The sequence below is a fragment of the Notolepis coatsorum genome, assembly GCF_963971535.1.
Source record: "Notolepis coatsorum genome assembly, chromosome: 2".
Taxonomy (NCBI): Eukaryota; Metazoa; Chordata; class Actinopteri; order Aulopiformes; family Paralepididae; genus Notolepis; species Notolepis coatsorum.
The window spans coordinates 161,516,822-161,536,188 of record NC_140166.1 but is presented as its reverse complement, the minus strand read 5'-3'; the positions used below and the strand labels follow the sequence as shown (position 1 = coordinate 161,536,188).

The 19,367-nt window shown below is 42.9% G+C and overlaps 3 protein-coding genes across 3 annotated transcripts in view; 1 reads left to right on the top strand and 2 right to left on the bottom strand.

Annotated features, from left to right (window-relative positions):
• Positions 1–4,284, top strand: part of slc22a23 (solute carrier family 22 member 23) — a gene marked incomplete at both ends in the record, with an annotated part of 85,913 nt that extends 81,629 nt beyond the window's left edge. Inside the window, 1 exon segment of the mRNA XM_084308369.1 lies at positions 3,834–4,284. Within this exon segment, the coding sequence (XP_084164495.1) occupies positions 3,834–4,284 (451 nt within the window).
• Positions 4,285–6,310: 2,026 nt separating this feature from the next.
• On the bottom strand, positions 6,311–10,538 carry psmg4 (proteasome (prosome, macropain) assembly chaperone 4). The gene is made up of 3 exons (XM_084337901.1): positions 10,268–10,538; positions 9,814–9,889; positions 6,311–6,710 (listed from the first exon to the last, which is right to left on the bottom strand). Exons 1-3 carry the CDS (start codon positions 10,427–10,429, stop codon positions 6,589–6,591), a joined length of 360 nt encoding a protein of 119 aa, XP_084194027.1. The 5' UTR covers positions 10,430–10,538; the 3' UTR covers positions 6,311–6,588.
• Positions 10,539–14,185: 3,647 nt separating this feature from the next.
• Positions 14,186–19,367, bottom strand: part of bphl (biphenyl hydrolase like) — a 34,584-nt gene continuing 29,402 nt past the window's right edge. The window contains exons 6-7 of the mRNA XM_084337900.1: positions 16,043–16,166; positions 14,186–14,518 (exon numbers count right to left, since the gene is read on the bottom strand). Coding sequence (XP_084194026.1) covers positions 14,410–14,518; positions 16,043–16,166 — 233 coding nt within the window. The 3' untranslated portion in view covers positions 14,186–14,409. The remainder of the gene's footprint in view (positions 14,519–16,042; positions 16,167–19,367) is intronic.

The following is a 19,367-nucleotide window of genomic DNA, read 5'->3' as shown; positions in this document are numbered from 1 at the left end:
ACATGGTGTGGAGAGAGAGGTCTGGCACAGTGCTAACATGGTGTGGAGAGAGAGGTCTGGCACAGTGCTAACATGGTGTGGAGAGAGAGGTCTGACACAGTGCTAACATAGTGTGGAGAGAGAGGTCTGGCACAGTGCTAACATGGTGTGGAGAGAGAGGTCTGGCACAGTGCTAACATGGTGTGGAGAGAGAGGTCTGGCACAGTGCTAACATGGTGTGAAGAGAGAGGTCTGGCACAGCGCTAACATGGTGTGGAGAGAGAGGTCTGGCACAGTGCTAACATGGTGTGGAGAGAGAGGTCTGGCACAGCGCTAACATGGTGTGGAGAGAGAGGTCTGACACAGTGCTAACATGGTGTGGAGAGAGAGGTCTGGCACAGTGCTAACATGGTGTGGAGAGAGAGGTCTGGCACAGCGCTAACATGGTGTGGAGAGAGAGGTCTGACACAGTGCTAACATGGTGTGGAGAGAGAGGTCTGGCACAGTGCTAACATGGTGTGGAGAGAGAGGTCTGGCACAGTGCTAACATGGTGTGGAGAGAGGTGCACAGCGCTAACATGGTGTGAAGAGAGAGGTCTGGCACAGTGCTAACATGGTGTGGAGAGAGGTCTGGCACAGTGCTAACATGGTGTGGAGAGAGGTCTGGTACAGAGCTAACATGGTGTGGAGAGAGAGGTCTGGCACAGTGCTAACATGGTGTGGAGAGAGAGGTCTGTCACAGCGCTAACATGGTGTGGAGAGAGGTGCACAGCGCTAACATGGTGTGGAGAGAGAGGTCTGGCACAGCGCTAACATGGTGTGGAGAGAGAGGTCTGGCACAGTGCTAACATGGTGTGGAGAGAGAGGTCTGGCACAGCGCTAACATGGTGTGGAGAGAGGTCTGGCACAGCGCTAACATAGTGTGGAGAGAGGTCTGGCACAGCGCTAACATGGTGTGGAGAGAGAGGTCTGCCACAGTGCTAACATGGTGTGGAGAGAGAGGTCTGGCACAGCGCTAACATGGTGTGAAGAGAGAGGTCTGGCACAGTGCTAACATGGTGTGGAGAGAGAGGTCTGGCACAGTGCTAACATAGTGTGGAGAGAGAGGTCTGGCACAGTGCTAACATGGTGTGGAGAGAGGTCTGGCTATGCGGGACTACAAGAGCATTATCCAGATATTCACAGTATAATAAGTTACCATGTAGTTATAATATGATGTAATGTAATATAGAAATAGCCGAGTAGTACGTTTTATAGTGAATTTCTCTAGAGGTGTGGTCTGCAATAGAAATCCGTCCCCTCTACCCACTCACTCAAACGTCAGACCGAAAAAAGGCAAACAAAGTGCAATAACACACAGGGGGCTCTTTTGCCTATACTGCCGCGCAGAAGCTAACCGTAATAACTCAACTAAATTGAGTTCTAAGTTAAATTGAACTTCTCAATATCCGGTTTATCTCGTGACACGGTTTCATAATTCAATCTTGCTCTGTTTTAGAGAACATTTGTATAAAGAATTGCAGTAACTACAAAATCACTGGATAGTCAAAGGACATTTTCCTCAGTTTCACTGTTTGCGTAGTTACCGCTGTTTGACGCAATTCCAGATTCTACAGTTAATGTTCAGTTTTAAGCCTGTTGTTTGTGACATTGTGTGTGTGTATGTCTAGAAGAAGCCTTTACAACCAACATGTTGAAGTATCGACTGCATACCATATCACAACTGGGCTACAACTGTAAACTTTTAGTCTTCATATTTGGAAGCCTGGGTCATGTCCATAAGTTGGGTGTTAGAGGCCTTCAGATGGCCGGTCTTCCGAAGGGAAGAGCCAAACAGTTAGCAAGATATTGCTCAGTGTCAGCTATTATTGGCAGCCGCGCAATTTGGAGAAGACGCTGCTATCTGTACCCATGAGCTGTGTGTTGATGGTCAGGTTCATCATCCTATGTGTATGTGCAACTTTGGTTGCCATTGTCAATTTGGACATGAATGTAACAGAATGACCCACAATGTCCAATCGCACTGATAATATTTGTGTCCTTTAGACATGTGGACATAAATAAAGATTCTAAATGTGTGTGTGTGTGTGTGTGTGTGTGTGTGTGTGTGTGCAGGGCCGGACTGGGGAAATAATTCATACCGGGAGATATAGCGCGAAATATAGCCCCAATCAGTCCACTTTTTAAGCGGGGGTCTGGGGGTCCCCCACCAGGAATTTTTTTGTTACAAAGACTTAATTTCCTGCATTCTGGTGAATTTTAGTGCATGTGAATCACAAACTAATGAGCCAACAATTGCTTAGTACAATGTACTGTTATGGACCTCAAATAAAACTGTTGTGGCACTAGCAATGCTACTCTCTCCACCTTCAAAAAGAAAAAAGCAAGAGCACAACATATTTTTCTATTTACTATTATAATACAGTTAACCACTCTCTCCTGTAAGGGCCTTTCTTTTTCTTTGTTTTATCCCTCTCTCCTCCACCCTTTCTTTTTCTTCCACTGTCCATCTTGACATCAACGTTAATTGACTTTCGCTCTACTGTATCTCTCCCGAGTCCCTCACAACCCCCTCCAATGTACAGTAAAAATGACCAAGTATGGTCTTGTCAATATTCCAATGTACAGTGTTGCTTGTACAGTTGTACAGTGTCCCCCACCCACCCCTCCTACCCAACCTCCCCCCCACCCACCCAACCACCTCCAATGTACAGTACCCCCCCCCCCCCACCCACCTACCCAACCTCTTCCAATGTACAGTTTCTACGTCAAATGTATATACTTCTTTTCTGGACTCTTTTCGTATCACAAACAGTACTGTATTTGCAAATCTGGTATGTCATAAATGTATAGATGTAGCAGTACTGTCTATCTGTATGTCATATATGTTACGATGAATTAAAAATGGGGGACCCTGATGTAAACAAGACGAAAGTCTTTCTCTGGTCTGCATCCCCTTAACAATTGTATGCATTGAGCTGTACTGTACTGTACCCATTCTGCAATCTGTTAATAAAGTTTTCAATCAATCAATCAATCAATCAACCTGGCTCATTGCCTGGCTGTTATTCTGCATCTGAGTGCCGTCTGCCATTCCATTCGCCGCCTCCGCTGTCAATCAGTTGTATCGCCTGGTCCCGCCTCCACCAATCACAAGCGGCAGCACGGCTCCATTGTGATCCGCGTGAGGGAGAGAGTCAGATAGTTCTCCAACTCTGCCGCAGACAGTGAAATCCTGGTTGTTCCCCACCCACCTAGGTTATCTAACTATCGCGCCGCGCCGCCGCCACAACTAGAAACAATGGCCTGGCAAAAAAAAATAATAATACTTTTTTTTTTTATATAATTTTTTTTTTTTTTAATCTGTGCAGGCCAGGCCACCGGGAAAACTCCCGGTGCTCCCGATGGCCAGTCCGGGCCTGTGTGTGTGTGTGTGTGTGTGTGTGTGTGTGTGTGTGTGTGTGTGTGTGTGTGTGTGTGTGTGTGTGTGTGTGTGTGTGTGCAGGGGAGGCGGGCTTGGCCTGGGATTCACCAACCGTCCCAATAAAACATATATAATTATTATATTATAATATATTGTCTATATTCATGTATTGCCTGAAAAGGTCTCAAATGGCCCTAAGAGAAAGCCCTTTTTGTCGTAAGTCCTTGGTGAATGAGACCCATTGTATTTATGTGGACATAAATAAAGATTCTAAATGTGTGTGTGTGTGTGTGTGTGTGTGTGTGTGTGTGTGTGTGTGTGTGTGTGTGTGTGTGTGTGTGTGTGTGTGTGTGTGTGTGTGTGTGTGTGTGTGTGTGTGTGTGTGTGTGTGTGTGTGTGTGTGTGTGTGTGTGTGTGTGTGTGTGTGCAGGGGAGGCGGGCTGGGCCTGGTGCTGGCCAGCGCCGGCTTCGGCATGCTGACCGCCCCCATCATGGAGCTCCACAACCAGAAGGGCTACTTCCTGCACCACGTGATCTTCGCCTGCTGCACCCTCCTCTGCATCATCTGCCTCCTGCTGCTGCCGGAGACGCGCGGCCAGCCCCTGCCGGAGAGCCTGGCGGACGGGGAGACCTTCACCCGGCAGACGCAGCTCCGCCCTGGGGAGCAGCACCTCCTGCTCACCAAGATCGACAGCAGGGACTACTCCCGCGTGCACGACACACCGCTGCACCACCTCACGGGCGCCAGCGGGGGCGCCACCGTGGCGGCGGCCACCGCTCTGGCAGCGGTGCCCGCCTCGTACGCCCTGGCGACGGGAGGGGAGGCGCTCGGCAACAACAGCAGCACGGTAGCGGTAGCCAATGGGACGCAGGCGTCGTAGTGTGGGCGGCCCCCGGCTGTTGTTTTTAAAACGTTATAACCAGAACGGGGGGGGGGGGGGGGGGCCTCCTGGAGGTGTTGAACCAGTGACCCCTCAAAACAACATAGTCATTTCAGACAAAAGCAGAATCGAGGCATAGGCACTCGTAATGGGGACGGTTTAAAATGATAACAAAAAAAGCTACAAAAATAAAAACATTTTGGTGTAGTTTATAGTTAAGACTATGGTTCAGTCGGTTCATTCAGGATCTACCAAAAAAAAGACTTTAGTTTAAAGTCGATGCGTGTCGTTGTTGTTGTTGTGAAGGTTTTCAGTGGCATTCAGGTGAATTGACTTCACTGTCGTAGTTGCGTCTCCACTTCAGTGATTTTGCAGGCAAAGGAGGATAAGGTGATGAGCAAAACATTTTAAATAAAGAGGAAAAGACGAGCAGACGAGCTCTCTGTGACTTGTGCTCTATGATTTTCTCTCTTCCATTTGCAGTTCGACTACGCGAGAGTGGGTTTTCAGCGAGTCCTATAACTTTATAGGAGTTGTTTTTTCTTTGCACTAAAACGTCAAAACGACACAATCAAGTGTTTGTGATTTTCAGCCAATGCGTTAGGAGATCCAGGGACTGGCTAAACCACTACCACTCTGAATTGCATGAAAGGGCACAAATAGATTTATATGTGTAGTATCTATTTTACTGATTTAATTGTGGTCCCTCTTACTAGAAGTCCAAAATTGGCACTTTATTCTCAGAAGTGACGTTGAGTGTACAAAACACTTATGTTGAAATTGTTGAGCATTGCTTCCGTCAGTGCGGGTGTATGATGGCTTCACGGTGCGGATCACAGCCGGAGACCTTAGCAAGACTGCATGGACGGTCTATCGGGAGAGTATAGGGTACGTCCAAGACGGGGGACCTGAGAGTCGAACAGACTAGTTTACAATGTCTCATGACACGTCTCAGCATCTTAAAAATGGCTTTATCATGATGGTTTTGTTCTTCTATACAAACCAGAGGATGAGATGTAATTTAAGAAAACCAGTATTTATTTTTGTCATGTTGCCAAGGGCATTTTGTCGCTTAAAATACCTCCTTAATTTAGCTAATACTCCCCTCTCTCTCCTGGTTGTTTCTATGTGGTAATGTTATTGGTTGTAAATGAATCCTGTTCCTAGGATGTGAAACCTTAGCCTCCTCAAATATTGCCTGGCCATGCCAGAAAGCACAATATTTATATAGGAGGTTTTTGAAATAATAGAAATACAAAAAAAATAATGTGTGGAAAAGATTAGAATAGCAGCAGCCTGGTCTGCTTAGAACTGGCCTAGCTGTGACTAGTGTACATTTGTACAAGGCCAATTTATTCTCTACGTATCGCTTATGACTGTATACATATTAATAGTATGTACTTTATGTGCCACTCATTGATAATGTATGGACTATCAACATTGCATTTTTTTATTACATAATTAGCACATCAAAATAGTATCGACAGACCATTCTTTTTGCCAAAATGTAAAAAAGAAAAAAATAACTGGCGTACCAAGCATTATTACACCGACACATTTCAATTATGATAGATTTGATACATGCCACATATTTTCAACACCTTGTACGGTTTGCTAGTTTGTATGTGTTCAACGATGAAATAATTGGGGAGAAGAAAAAAAAAGACACGTGTTACTCAACCACTAATTTTCTTTTCTAAGTGTTATTTTTTAATATGATGCATTTGTACAAAAAGCCATAGGCCTACATGTTTTGATAATAAACCACTTAATTTATTGATTATGACAATAAATGAACACTTGATGTGAGAATTGTGTCTTGTGTGTTCTTACCATAACGGCACGTGTGTCTGATTATGCCGACATGTCTGTCAGAGTTGGTGTCTGTTCACATTTAATTCAATCAAACAAGGAAGTGGATATATATATATTTTTTTAAATGAAATCAGAAAAATAAACATTTTCATGGGAACGTTTCCCTATCAATAGAATAGATCATCAGTAACCAATAAACAGCAACTCAAAATGTGTATTTACATTTTTATTTGACGGATTTAAAAACATAACTGACCCCAACTGTGGTCTGAAGTTCCTCGTCTTTGACCAGGAAACTATAAAAGAAGGGTCATCACGTCAGAACACCGGTCCCATAATGTCTGCATATTCCTTTAAGATTTTAACTGTTTCTATGTCGCGATTCCTGCTTTCCTCCCACTATTTTCTGCTTCAAGCTTGTGTGCGTGCGTGTGTGTGTTCACGCCCCTCAGAAAGCGAGTAAGGCTAAACTGAATAGATGACGGGATGTTAAAAGTGCTCAGGGTGCAGCTCCATCTCCTGTTTGATCCTGGTCTCCACCATCAGGGAGAGGTTGGAATCTGCCATTGGAAGACTGCAACTCACAAACACCTGCTTCTTCGTCTTCTTAGCTGCCAAACAAAGACAAAGAGACAAAAAGTGTGAATTCCTCAGCCGGTGGGCAGCAAGCGAGTGATCATCAGCCGGCAAACAATGTTGGCTTGTGGGGCAAAGGCTGTGGTTCTACTTGGCAAACAATAATGTTCACAATCTACATTTACATTTAAAGTCATTTAGCTGGCGCTTTTATCCAAACCGACTTACAAGTTATGTACATAGTAGTATAGCCATACTAGCATAGTAGGTAGTAACAGGCAAGGTAGATTACTTAGTAGCAAAGTGCATAATTGTAGAAGATTAGTACAAATGTTTTTTTTTATGCCTGAATGACCTTCATGGCCACTCTGGCTCATCAATTGATTGATTGATTGAAAACTTTATTAACAGATTGCAGAATGGGTACAATACAGTACAGCTCAATACACACAATTGTTAAGGGGATGCAGACCAGAGAAAGACTTTCGTCTTGTTTACATCAGGGTCCCCCATTTTCAATTCATCAGGACATGCGACATACATGACATACAGATAGTCAGTACTGCTACATCTATACATTTATGACATACCAGATTTGCAAATACAGTACTGTTTGTGATACAAAAAGAGTCAAGAAAAGGGAGTATATACATTTGACGTAGAAACTGTACATTGGAGGAGGTTGTGTGGGGGGGGGGGGTTGGGTACATTGGGATATTGACAACCATACTGGGTAATTTACATTGGAGGTGATGGGGGGGGGGGGGGGAGAAACACTGTATAAACAAGCAAAACTGCACATTTGGGGGGGGTGGGGGGGAGACACTGTACAAACAAGCAAAATTGTACATTGGAATATTGACAAAACCATACTAGGTAAATTACTGTACATTGGAGGGGGTTGGGTTAGGACATTTACAGGGGCCAGTTTCGAATTGCAGTCTCCCGTAGGTGTCCCTTGAGAGTGGTTTTGAAAGTGGGTAGTGATTCACATTCCTTTACAGCTTTGGGTAGGGCGTTCCACATTGATGTGGCATAATAGGGAAACGTGTTTAGTCCCTTGTTTGAGCCGAATCTGGGTTTAACATGATTTGTGGAGCTCCCTCTGGTGTTGTGATCGTGGTATTCACTGACCTTTGGGAAGTATTTTGACATGTACATGGGTACCTTGGTCGTGTAGTGTATCTTGTAGACCAGGCCCATTGCAAGTTGCTGTACTCTGTCGTCTACTCTAAGCCATCCTAGGTTGTCAAAGTGGGCAGGGGTGAGGTGGGTTCTAGGAGTAGCAGTAGTCTGACCAGTTAGTTTTGAGATGTTTGTAATTTTGTTTTTAGCGCCTTTGAGGTGCTTTGGTACCATGAGGTGCAAGCATAGTCAAGTCAAGTCAAGAGTTTTATTTGTCACGGCATACAAGTATACAATGAAATGCGGGTGGTCTTGCCCGCAACGATGTGCAATACAGTGGTACAACATATAATAGAATCCAATAAAAACAACATTGTGCAATAAACAGGTAACAGGTAACATGGTGGGACATCTCGGTATCTGTACATAGTTATTTACAGAGCATATAGGACATGCTGGGTCCTTTGGTAGTGCAATACACTGTTACTGTTGTTATACTATTTTTAAAGTGACCTTTCCTTTTTGGCCATAAGTCACGTGTGGGCGTGTGCGGCATGAGTGTGTGCCTGCTTATGTTAAAGTGGCTGCTAGTGTGTGAGCGTGCACAGCGTGCGTGTCGTGTGTGTGCTCGTGTGTGCTTGTGTGTGAGAAGTTCAGTGTTCTGTGGCACTCAGTGATCATTGTTCAAGGCTCTGATGGCCTGGGGGAAGAAGCTGAGCCGAAGCCTCTCTGTCCTAGTAGCTGGGGTTCGCAGGCGTCTGCCTGACCTCAGCAGCTGGAACAGGCTGTTATTGGGGTGGTGGGGGTCTTTCATTATTCTGCAGGCTCTGGATTTGCACCTCTTGTTGTATAGAACCTGCAGGGGAGGTAGTGCAATACCCGTGGTACGCTCGGCTGAGCGCACCACTCTCTGTAGGGCCTTCTTGTCCTGTGCCGTGCTGTTTCCATACCAGGCAGTGATGTTTCCAGTCAAGATGCTCTCTACAGCTCCGGAGTAGAAGGACTGGAGTATCTTCCCCGATACTCTGAACTTCCTTAACTGTCTCAGGTGGTAGAGGCACTGCTTCGCCTTTTTTTACGACTGTGTCTATGTGTGTTGACCATGTCAGATCCTCTGAGATGTGGACCCCCAGGTACTTAAAGCTGCTCACCCTGTCCACGGTAGCCCCGTTTATCATCAGTGGTGTGTGTGTCTCCTGCTGTCCTCTCCTATAATCCACGATCAGCTCCTTGGTTTTACCAATGTTCAGGAGCAGGCTGTTGTCCTGGCACCAGCGTTCCAGTACCTCAACCTCCTCCCGGTAGGCCTTCTCGTCGTTGTCCGAGATCAGCCCACCACCACCGTGTCGTCTGCAAACTTCACTATGGAGTTGGAGCTGAACTTGGCCACACGTCGTAGTACCCTTGAATGAGTGCTCCTGCCAGAGTCTTCAGGGTATTCTTGTTTACCAGGGAGGAGATCCGGTACAAGAATCGAGTTCGTTGGTTGACTTTTTTTATTACATTGGATGCCATTTTGTCACAGGAGAGATTAGCCTCTAGGATGGAACCCAGGTAGGTAATTTCATCTTTCCTTTGCATAAATTAGGAACAGTAGCGGTCCTAGTATGCTTCCTTGTGGAACACCACAGCTCACTGTGAGGGGGGGGGGAATAGCGTACCGTTTACCTCCACCATCTGTTCCCTCCCCTCAAGGTAGGATTGCATCCAGCTCACTGATAGACTATCAAAACCAATTGCTTTTAGCTTGTCAATCAGAATGGAGTGATTGACAGTGTCGAAGGCCTTTTGTAGGTCCAGCATGACCATTAACCATCAATCTGCCTTGACATGTTTGTGTTTGAGTCTAGAGGACTAGATGGAAACATTTGACTCATTCAAAGATGGAATTAAGAAAGCACTTTCCTTATTGAACTAAACACAACATTTAATCAATGCAGCTTTGAAATATATTTAGGCAACTTTCATCTCCACCACCAATGACATACCTGACATTTCCTGCTGTTTACTTACCTAATCTCTGTGCCAATGAATTTGAATAGATATCAGAAGGTTCTCCCATGACTAATGTAGACAACGGCATTGAATTCTGCAAAAGAATGAATGAATGAAAACTTTATTAACAGATTGCAGAATGGGTACAATACAGTTAAGGGGATGCAGACCAGAGAAAGACGTTTGTCTTGTTTACATCAGGGTCCCCCATTTTCAATTCATAGTGACATTTATGACATACACAACATACATGACATGTATGACATAGGGACATACAGGTATAGTACGGTTACATTTGTGACATACGATATGCAAATATACAGAAATACCTTAGTGAGATTTTAACCTAAGTTAGCCACCATTCATCTGCAACATGTCGGAGTTGTTAGCTTGGAAATTAAAGCGATGTTAGTTCGGCTCTTCGAAAATTACAGCCCATTATATTAGCTAGCTTGCAGAATGAGCTACTTACATATTTACTAGGCATTGACATGGCCAGGTTGGACAGGACAGGACTCGAACCCAGCCAGAGGAAGAAACTGCCGCTCAGTTTCATGACATGAAAGTGTATCGTTTGCTCCGAAATCCTCTCGGAGAAATTGTGCAGAGTAATGGCGTTCTCCGTTACATCCATGTTGTTTTGATGCTGTAACCTGTAACACAATCGGACATGGACACCTTATGAGTTATGACTAGTGAAGCATTTAAACGCATGTGTCGCGCCGGCTGCCCTGCTCTCAACAATGTACTGTACCAGTGACTTCCGGGTCCCGACGAAGACAAGAGCGATCGATCGAAGAGCAATCGACAGACGAGGCCATGAGCGAGTAGGGTATATCTGCAGAGCCACAGAGCCCAGGCGTGGACGGGTTTGAGGCGGGGCTTCGTGGCGTGGACAAGTATAGTGGCCTGGACGCGTGTTGCTTTTTAACAGCGCAGCAGTGCAAGAATGTGACAATTTGACCATGTGACCGCGGCAACGCGGGAGAGCGGCAGTGCGGAAATAGGCTGTCTCTAAGACAAACTCTAACCTTAACCAGCTCCTTAACAGCGCCTAAACTTAACCGTTCTAACCTTAACCAACTCCGAAACAATGCCTAACCTTAACCTTAACCTTAACCATGACTAACCTTAACCATAGAAAGAATATTGCCATTCTCTAAGACAAACTCTAACCTTAACCAGCTCCTTAACAGCGCCTAAACTTAACCGTTCTAACCTTAACCAACTCCGAAACAATGCCTAACCTTAACCTTAACCATGCCTAACCTTAACCGGCGAAAGAATACACGTTAAAAAAAAAATCATGTTAAAAAAAAAAAATTGATGGGATTCGAACTCGTCAACAACGGACCGCAGGACCGCTGCTCTGCCAGGTGAGCTGAAGCGCCAAATGAAAATCATGGCGATTCCGCTCGCTCTGCCGCTCCGCTCGCTCTGCCGCTCCGCCGCTCCGCTCTGCGGTTGCCGCACCTGCCGCGGGGCATGGCGCAGCCAATCAGGGAAAACGCGGAAGCAAAAGCAGCACTGCTGCGCTGTTATTAAACAATAGGCGGCCTGCCTGTTGTTGGAGTGCGCATGTGTGTAAGTATTTCGCTATTTTGGACATTAGGTGCATAGATATATATAGAACACTAGATAGCTAAGGCGGAGTCACTAGCGTCACTGAACCGCCGCCATCTTGGGGGGGTCAGCCTTGAGTGAGAGTGAGTGAGCTGCACAGACGAAAATACTCATAACTCGCTGAAATATTGACGGATTTACAAACGGGTTGGTTTGCTATAAACATCAAAGATGTAGTTATGATACTGCATACTTATAAAAAAAAATCTTTAAAGATGTTTTTTTTTTACAAACCGCTTGAATCATAGCCACGTTAATAATGCTTGTAATAAACCAAACTGTTTGTAAATTCTCAGGTCTGCATCCCCTTAACAATTGTGTGTATTGAGCCGTACTGTATTGTACCCATTCTGCAATCTTGTTAAAATAAAGTTCATTCACACTCAAATCTGTGTTCATTTTTTATTTTGCATACTAATGTTCTGTGTCTTGAGTCGTACTTGTATTGAAAAACTGATTTTATATGTCTGAGGAGAAGACTGGTACTCATCATCTTCGTCTCCACAAAGTACTGGGGGGTCTACTGTATGTGAGACATATTTCCTTTAGAGTGTAAGAAAAATGACATGTGAAGTATGTTGTGTGCCAGGTTAATGTAAAAAGAAAAATGACATGTGAAGTATGTTGTGTGCCAGGTTCAAACAGTGCTGTATATGTACAGTTTATTCCCCCTCAAATGTATATACTCTATTATTACTATATTTTTGTATCACAAACAGTGCTGTATATTTGTAGATCTGGTATGTCATAAATGTCTAGTATATTTGTAGATCTGGTATGTCATAAATGTCTAGATGTATAACATTACTGTCTATCTGTATGTCATGTTATGATGAATTGAAAATGGGGGACCCTGATGTAAACGAGACGAAAGTTAAGTTGTGTATGTAAGAAATTAGAGAGGGAGCGAGCGAGAGAGCCCCCCCCCCCCCCTCATCCGCATGCGCAGTAGTGCAAATACTTGTCCATGCCATTATACTTGTCCACGCCACGAAGCCCCACCTCAAACCCGTCCAGCCTGGGCTCTGTGGCTCTGCAGATATACCCTATTGCCATGAGCAGCACAATAGGGAGGTGTAGTCTGACGTCACTGGTTGTTCCACCCGTATAGGGATTTATCATTGGGAAAATGGATTATCGGCTATTGTAACAATTCTGCCGCATGGACATTGGCACGCTTTCCATTTTTGAGTTCCCTTCTACCACTAACATTATTGTTCAAGCATTTTTGGTTGAAATAAAGGTAGTTATAAGGTTTTTAATGTCGTAAAAAAAGAACTACATTTACCAGTTGTTCACTAGGCAGCCTGTTCAGTACTGTCGCCTAATCCACGTCATGGCCAGCTGATACCAAGCTAGCTAACGTTAACATTACCTCGCTAAATGTACTAGACGTTAGCAATGTCTACGGTCGTTAACCATTTTAAATCGGGGCATGTAGAGGCGTTTCGGGACCGAGTAAAATGAGCAGGTCCTCTTCTTAGACCTGTGCACTGACTGCACGCATCATGCCGGCTAGCTAGCTACACGTCACGGCCGGCTGATACCACGATAGCTAACTAGCGTGAATGTTACAAGCTCAAAAACCTTATAACTACTACTGTCGTGTCCATAAGTTCCCTGGCAGAATACTTTGTGAGGACAAAAGTATACAAAGAGGAGATAACCATTTTAAATCGGGGCATGTAGAGCCCGCCGTAAAAACAATAACGTTATAAACTATACACAATATGTACAACAAAACAATGATTTACATTAGTATTTACAGTGGTTTAATATGCAGTGAATACAAATAATGATAACGTGGTTGTTGCTTTTAGAAATGGTAGTTGGCTTCATCTGATAAATGGTTATGATCACCAGAGAGATATAGCCACAGATTCAGGGTCAGTTATTTTCCCATTGTACGAATTGTTAAGCTTATGGAATGTAAGGGAAATCTGATCCTAGGTCTGCGACTAAAGCCAGGCGTCTATGCTGTGGTGACGTCAGTCAGCAGCGCCAAATAGCAGTGTAGTTTCCCAGCGAACGAAAACATAAACGTTGTTATTTTGCTACCTTTACGATTAATTGCGAATATTTTCATGTTGAGCTATAGATTGTGGATGAATATGCACAGAAAGGTACACCATGCCAATGTCCATGCTTTATTTGTTTTAAATGAACAGTTTTAGAAATGGGCAATGGGGAAATACATTAAGTGGAACAGAGGGTGGAACAGGAAAAAACTAAAATGACGTAACCACTACACCTCCCTATACACACAATTGTTAAGGGGATGCAGACCAGAGAAAGACTTTCGTCTTGTTTACATCAGGGTCCCCCATTTTCAATTCATCGTAACATTTATGACATACACAACATACAGATAAACAGTACTGTTACATCCAGACATTTATGACATACAAGATATACAAATATACAGTACTGTTTAAAAGACACAGTTTCTAAAAGAGAGTATATACATTTGAGGGGGAAGAAACTGTACATTGGAGGGGGGGTTTGGATGTTTACAGGGGCCAGTTTAGAATTGCAGCCTCTTTGAGAGCGGTTTTGAAGGAGGGTAGTGATTCACATTTTTTACGGCTGTGGGTAGGGCGTTCCACATTGATGTGGCATAATTGCAAAACATGTTTAGTCCCTTGTTTGAGCCGAATCTGTGTTGAACATGATTTGTGGAACTCCCTCTGGTGTTGTGGTCGTGGTATTCACTGACCTTTGGGAAGTACCTCGACATGTACATGGGTACCTTAGTGGTGTATCTTGTAGACCAGGCCCATTGAAAGTTGCTGTCGTCTAGGGTTAACTCCAGTAAAAAACAGACACTGAAGCTTAGGCATGCTTATTACATCAAAATACTAATTTAATACACATGAGGAAATAAAGAAGGGGTTTACAGTAGAGACTATTCCACATATGATTTGTGATGATGAGTGTTGTTGTCACCCTGATCCTTCGTCGCCTGCCTCTTGAAATGTGTGATCTGTTTTCCTACAGTCTTTGGACCAGTGAGTCATCCAGAAAGTGCTCCACCAGCTTGTTGAACTCATCAGCGAACCTCAGGTGCAGGTTGTGTTTTCCCTCCGGCATCAGGTGTAATCTAGATACAAACATTAACAGTGTGAAACGCAGATATTTTCATGTGTAAATGTCTTGAGCTTGCGGCCATTTAAATTATGCAGTTTAATGTTTGATGTGTGAGTGAGAGAAATAAGGAGGGCTAAGTTTAGTGTGTATGTGAGAGAGAGAGAGAGAGAGAGAGAGAGGATAGAAAGACAGTTGGTGTGGTTGGGTAGTCGGGTTCCCAAAGTCGGGGTTGCGACCCACAGGAGGGTCGCGAGCCGCCGCAGGGGGGTCGCCAGATGATTTCAAGACTTGGCAAGTCAGGCCACTGAACTTAGAAGCAGGCCAGGACAGTGTTTCTAGTTGCAGCAGCGCAGTAGTTAGATAACCTAGGTGTGGAACAACCAGGAGATCACTGCAACTCACACAAGTTGGAGAACTATCTCTCTCTCTCTCTCTCTCTCTCTCTCTCTCTCTCTCTCTCTCTCTCTCTCTCTCTCTCTCTCTCTCTCTCTCTCTCTCTCTCTCTCTCTCTCTCTCTCTCTCTCTCTCTCTATAATAATAATAATGGATTGGGTCTCTCTCTTGCTCTCACACACACAAACAAAAGGAGCCGCATGTGATTGGTGGAGGCGGGACCCTTACAAAAAACTGTTGTTGCTAATCATTGACACATGCTAGTCTGTAATAATCCCCCCCAGAAAAATCTACTTTGCATTTGATATATTGCAAATATATGCCATCACACACACTGGCATTTAAAGGGTTAGAATTATAAAATGAATATGTGGTGTTATGATCAGGGCTTAAAAGGTGGCCTGACTGGGGCTATATTTTGCACTATATTTCCTGGCCTGAATGATTTCCCCAGTCCGGCCCTGGTTAAAAGCCTCCAATGCTTATTAGTGTGTGTGCGTTTGAACGTGTGCATGTTTCAACCATACATTTCCATTTATAAAAAAAAATTTAAATTTAAAATTAAATTTTTTTTTTACATTTTTTTTTTTTACCTCCCATAATAGTGGGGGTCGCGGCTCTCTGTCTTCACTAACATCCCAAATACACCTGATTTTTGTTGACACCAGCCAAGAGAAGGTGCTAATCATAGAAGTAGGCTGTGCCTTTGACCTGTACATGGACCAGACTTTCCAGGACAAGTATATCAAATACCAGCCAATGCTCGATGTGATAACCAGCCTTGGGTACAAATGTAGATATAGTGTACTTATATTCGGAAGTCTTGGCCATGTATATAAATGCACCATGACCGGTCTGAGAATTGCTGCAATGTCTAAAAGAAAATCCAAACAAATTGCCAAATATTGCTCCGTCTCAGCTATTATTGGCAGCTTAGCCGCGTGGAGAAGGAGGTGCTATGTGTACCCTTAAGTGTTCAGTGCTGCTTGGCCCCGATATGTTTGATTCCCTGCTTATGTAATATAATTTGTGGAACCAAATAAAGTATTCAAGTGTGTGTGTGTGTGTGTGTGTGTGTGTGTGTGTGTGTGTGTGTGTGTGTGTGTGTGTGTGTGTGTGTGTGTGTGCGTGCGTGCGTGCTCACCGTGAGCCTGTGATGTGTTTGAGGAGGTACTGGGGGTGGAAGCTGGGCACCATGGGATCCTTCTCTCCGTGGATAATGAGGGTAGGACAGCTGATCTGCGGCAGCAGCTCCATGCAGATGCTCCCTACACCAGGGTTCCCACAGACATTTGTAAATGAAATTCAAGGACTTTCAAGTACTTTTCTAAGCACTGTTTTTCATTTTAAAAGGGCATTTAAAATGATACAATTCACTTTTAAATGCAGTTTTTTATAGAAAAAAATATTTATGATCCAATATTTATGGCTTAAAACCAATTTCCAACAATTGGTTACACTTTAAATAAAAACAATAACATTTCTTGATTCAGAACAATTTTATCATGGATGAACAAAACTTTCAATGCGAATGGTTGATTTGAATTTCAAGGACTTTTTAACCACCTTGTTTTTTGGTAAAAAATCAAGCACTTTAAGCACTTCAAGGACCTTGTGCGAACCCTGCTACACACGTAGCAGCACACCGTTAGTCTTCTTTAACTTACACACACATAGCAGCACACCATTAGTCTTTAAGTTACACACACATAGCAGCACACCGTTAGTCTTCTTTAAGTTACACACATAGCAGCACACCATTAGTCTTCTTTAAGTTACACACGTAGCACACCATTAGTCTTCTTTAAGTTACACACACGTAGCACCACACCATTAGTCTTTAAGTTACACACATAGCACCACACCATTAGTCTTCTTTAAGTTACACACGTAGCACACCATTAGTCTTCTTTAAGTTACACACGTAGCACCACACCATTAGTCTTTAAGTTACACACGTAGCACCACACCATTAGTCTTCTTTAAGTTACACACACATACAGTAGCAGCACACTAGGGGTGTAACGATGCGACCTCACAACGATTAATTTCGATTACAATTATTCAGGCAACGATTCAATGCATCATGAAATCTCTTCATTTGACCACAATTCGATTCGATTAATTTTCTATACATTTTCTATCAGTTAATTCCCCAAAATAATTTTAATACACAAATGTGGCTGGGGGAACTGATTCACTCAGCATGAATGGACTATAGGTCAATAAACAAAACAAAAGAAATCACGTTTTTATAATTTTTTTTCATTTTTATTCATTTAGATTATAATCGATTCTAACATTTTCAAATCGATGCAGTTGAATCGTCACATTAGAATCGATGCATTTCGATTAATCGATGCATCGTTACACCCCTACAGCACACCATTAGTCTTCTTTAAGTTACACACATAGCAGCACACCATTAGTCTTCTTTAAGTTACACACACATAGCAGCACACCATTAGTCTTCTTTAAGTTACACACACATAGCAGCACACCATTAGTCTTCTTTAAGTTACACACGAATAGCAGCACACCATTAGTCTTCTTTAAGTTACACACACATAGCAGCACACCATTAGTCTTCTTTAAGTTACACACACATAGCAGCACACCATTAGTCTTCTTTAAGTTACACACATAGCAGCACACCATTAGTCTTCTTTAAGTTACACACATAGCAGCACACCATTAGTCTTCTTTAAGTTACACACATAGCAGCACACCATTAGTCTTCTTTAAGTTACACACACATAGCAGCACACCATTAGTCTTCTTTAAGTTACACACATAGCAGCACACCATTAGTCTTCTTTAAGTTACACACATAGCAGCACACCATTAGTCTTCTTTAAGTTACACACATAGCAGCACACCATTAGTCTTCTTTAAGTTACACACACATAGCAGCACACCATTAGTCTTCTTTAAGTTACACACACATAGCAGCACACCATTAGTCTTCTTTAAGTAACTTTTTTATACTGTGTGTTTTTAAAATGTTTTTAAAATGTTTTCTGTATTGTTTCTACTCTGCTCCTGTATTGGATTGGTTGTAGACACACTGTACCTGTATTCCAATGTGGATTCGTCCATACATGGCAAATAAAATATCTGACTCTCTGACTGACTTTATTCCACAATTTATGCTGCATCTGAGGTGGAGGTAAAGTCATGTTTTACAGGATGAGTATCTTTTTTTGCCAACTAGCCTAATTTTAAGAGCCACATTTCTAACGACCGGACGCTAGATTCAGTTACGCCTCCCACTGTAAAAACTGGGATTGGGGTTAATTAATATTTATTAAATAATTATTAGTAACCTATACATAATAAAAAAAGACTGCCGTTTGAAATCGAATTGAGATGAATTTAATGAATTTGAACCATTTATGAATTGCATTTTTTTTTTGTGTTTTATTTTTTTATAATTTTTTAAACATAACATACAATTAGATATACAAGCATTAATTAACAGTACACATCCAATGAAATCACCATTTAAAAAAAATTAGCATACGAGATATACACCTAATACGCTCCCCCCCCCCGGACCCCCACTTGGATAATCCATCCATTATCATTCACTCCTAACCAGGCACTACTATTCATATGCTAGCTTTTATTCTCTCCACCACTTCTAACCACATTGCAATTTTGGTTTCACTGACACCTAGAGTTCTTGCTGTAGATATTTCTAGATAAATCACGTCGAGATATGCAAGAACCCAAACCTTCCGACACATTTTTTCCGGTTGAAACCATCTTGATGCTATCAGCTTTTTAGCCGCTGTGATACCAGATAAAACTAATCTCTTTAGCTGTATAGGGACTGCAAACTCAAAAACATCATTCAACAGCAATACAGAGGGGTGTACAGGTATATTCAGAATTAAGAAATTTGATAATTGCTGGGACACTTCTTTCCAGAATATCTTAATTGGTGGGCAATCCCAGTACATGTGCATAAATGTACCCTCATCCCCATTTGTACATAAGGAGCTTGTTTAAGTCCCATTCTGTTCAATCTTATAGGAGTCAGGTATGTCCTATGAATATAGTTGAGATTAATTTGTTGATGGTCCGGGTTACGTGACGCAAGTCGAACGTTTGCCCAGGCTTCTTGCCAATCAAAATTTATTTCCAGGCCTGGTATATCCCTCCTCCAGACTGAGTCTAGGGAGAGGATTCCATACGAGGACGTTAGTAATTGATGATAAAAATCTGATACAAAACCTCTCGATGTTTCTCTTTCATAGAAGAATTTGTGGTATCTGTGGTGTTCAATTGGTATCCTTAATGGGACTCCATGAGCCTTCAAACATACCAATAACTGTGCGTAAAAATAATATGTGGAACTGGTGAGATAAACATTTGTATGTATGTCTTCATATCTACAAAAACCCTGTTTGTTGAAAACATCTCCTAATGTGTGTATGAATTGCATTTTACAGTTTTGGTTGAAT

Bases quoted from the DNA above. Each gene is read 5' to 3' on its own strand.
- psmg4 (XM_084337901.1), bottom strand. From the start codon at position 10,429: ATGGATGTAACGGAGAACGCCATTACTCTGCACAATTTCTCCGAGAGG. The intron at 9,890-10,267 runs GTAAGTAGCTCA...ATTCTTTTGCAG, and splicing joins TGTCAATGCCTAGTAAATAT to AATTCAATGCCGTTGTCTAC. The intron at 6,711-9,813 runs GTAAGTAAACAG...TTTGTTTGGCAG, and splicing joins TTCATTGGCACAGAGATTAG to CTAAGAAGACGAAGAAGCAG.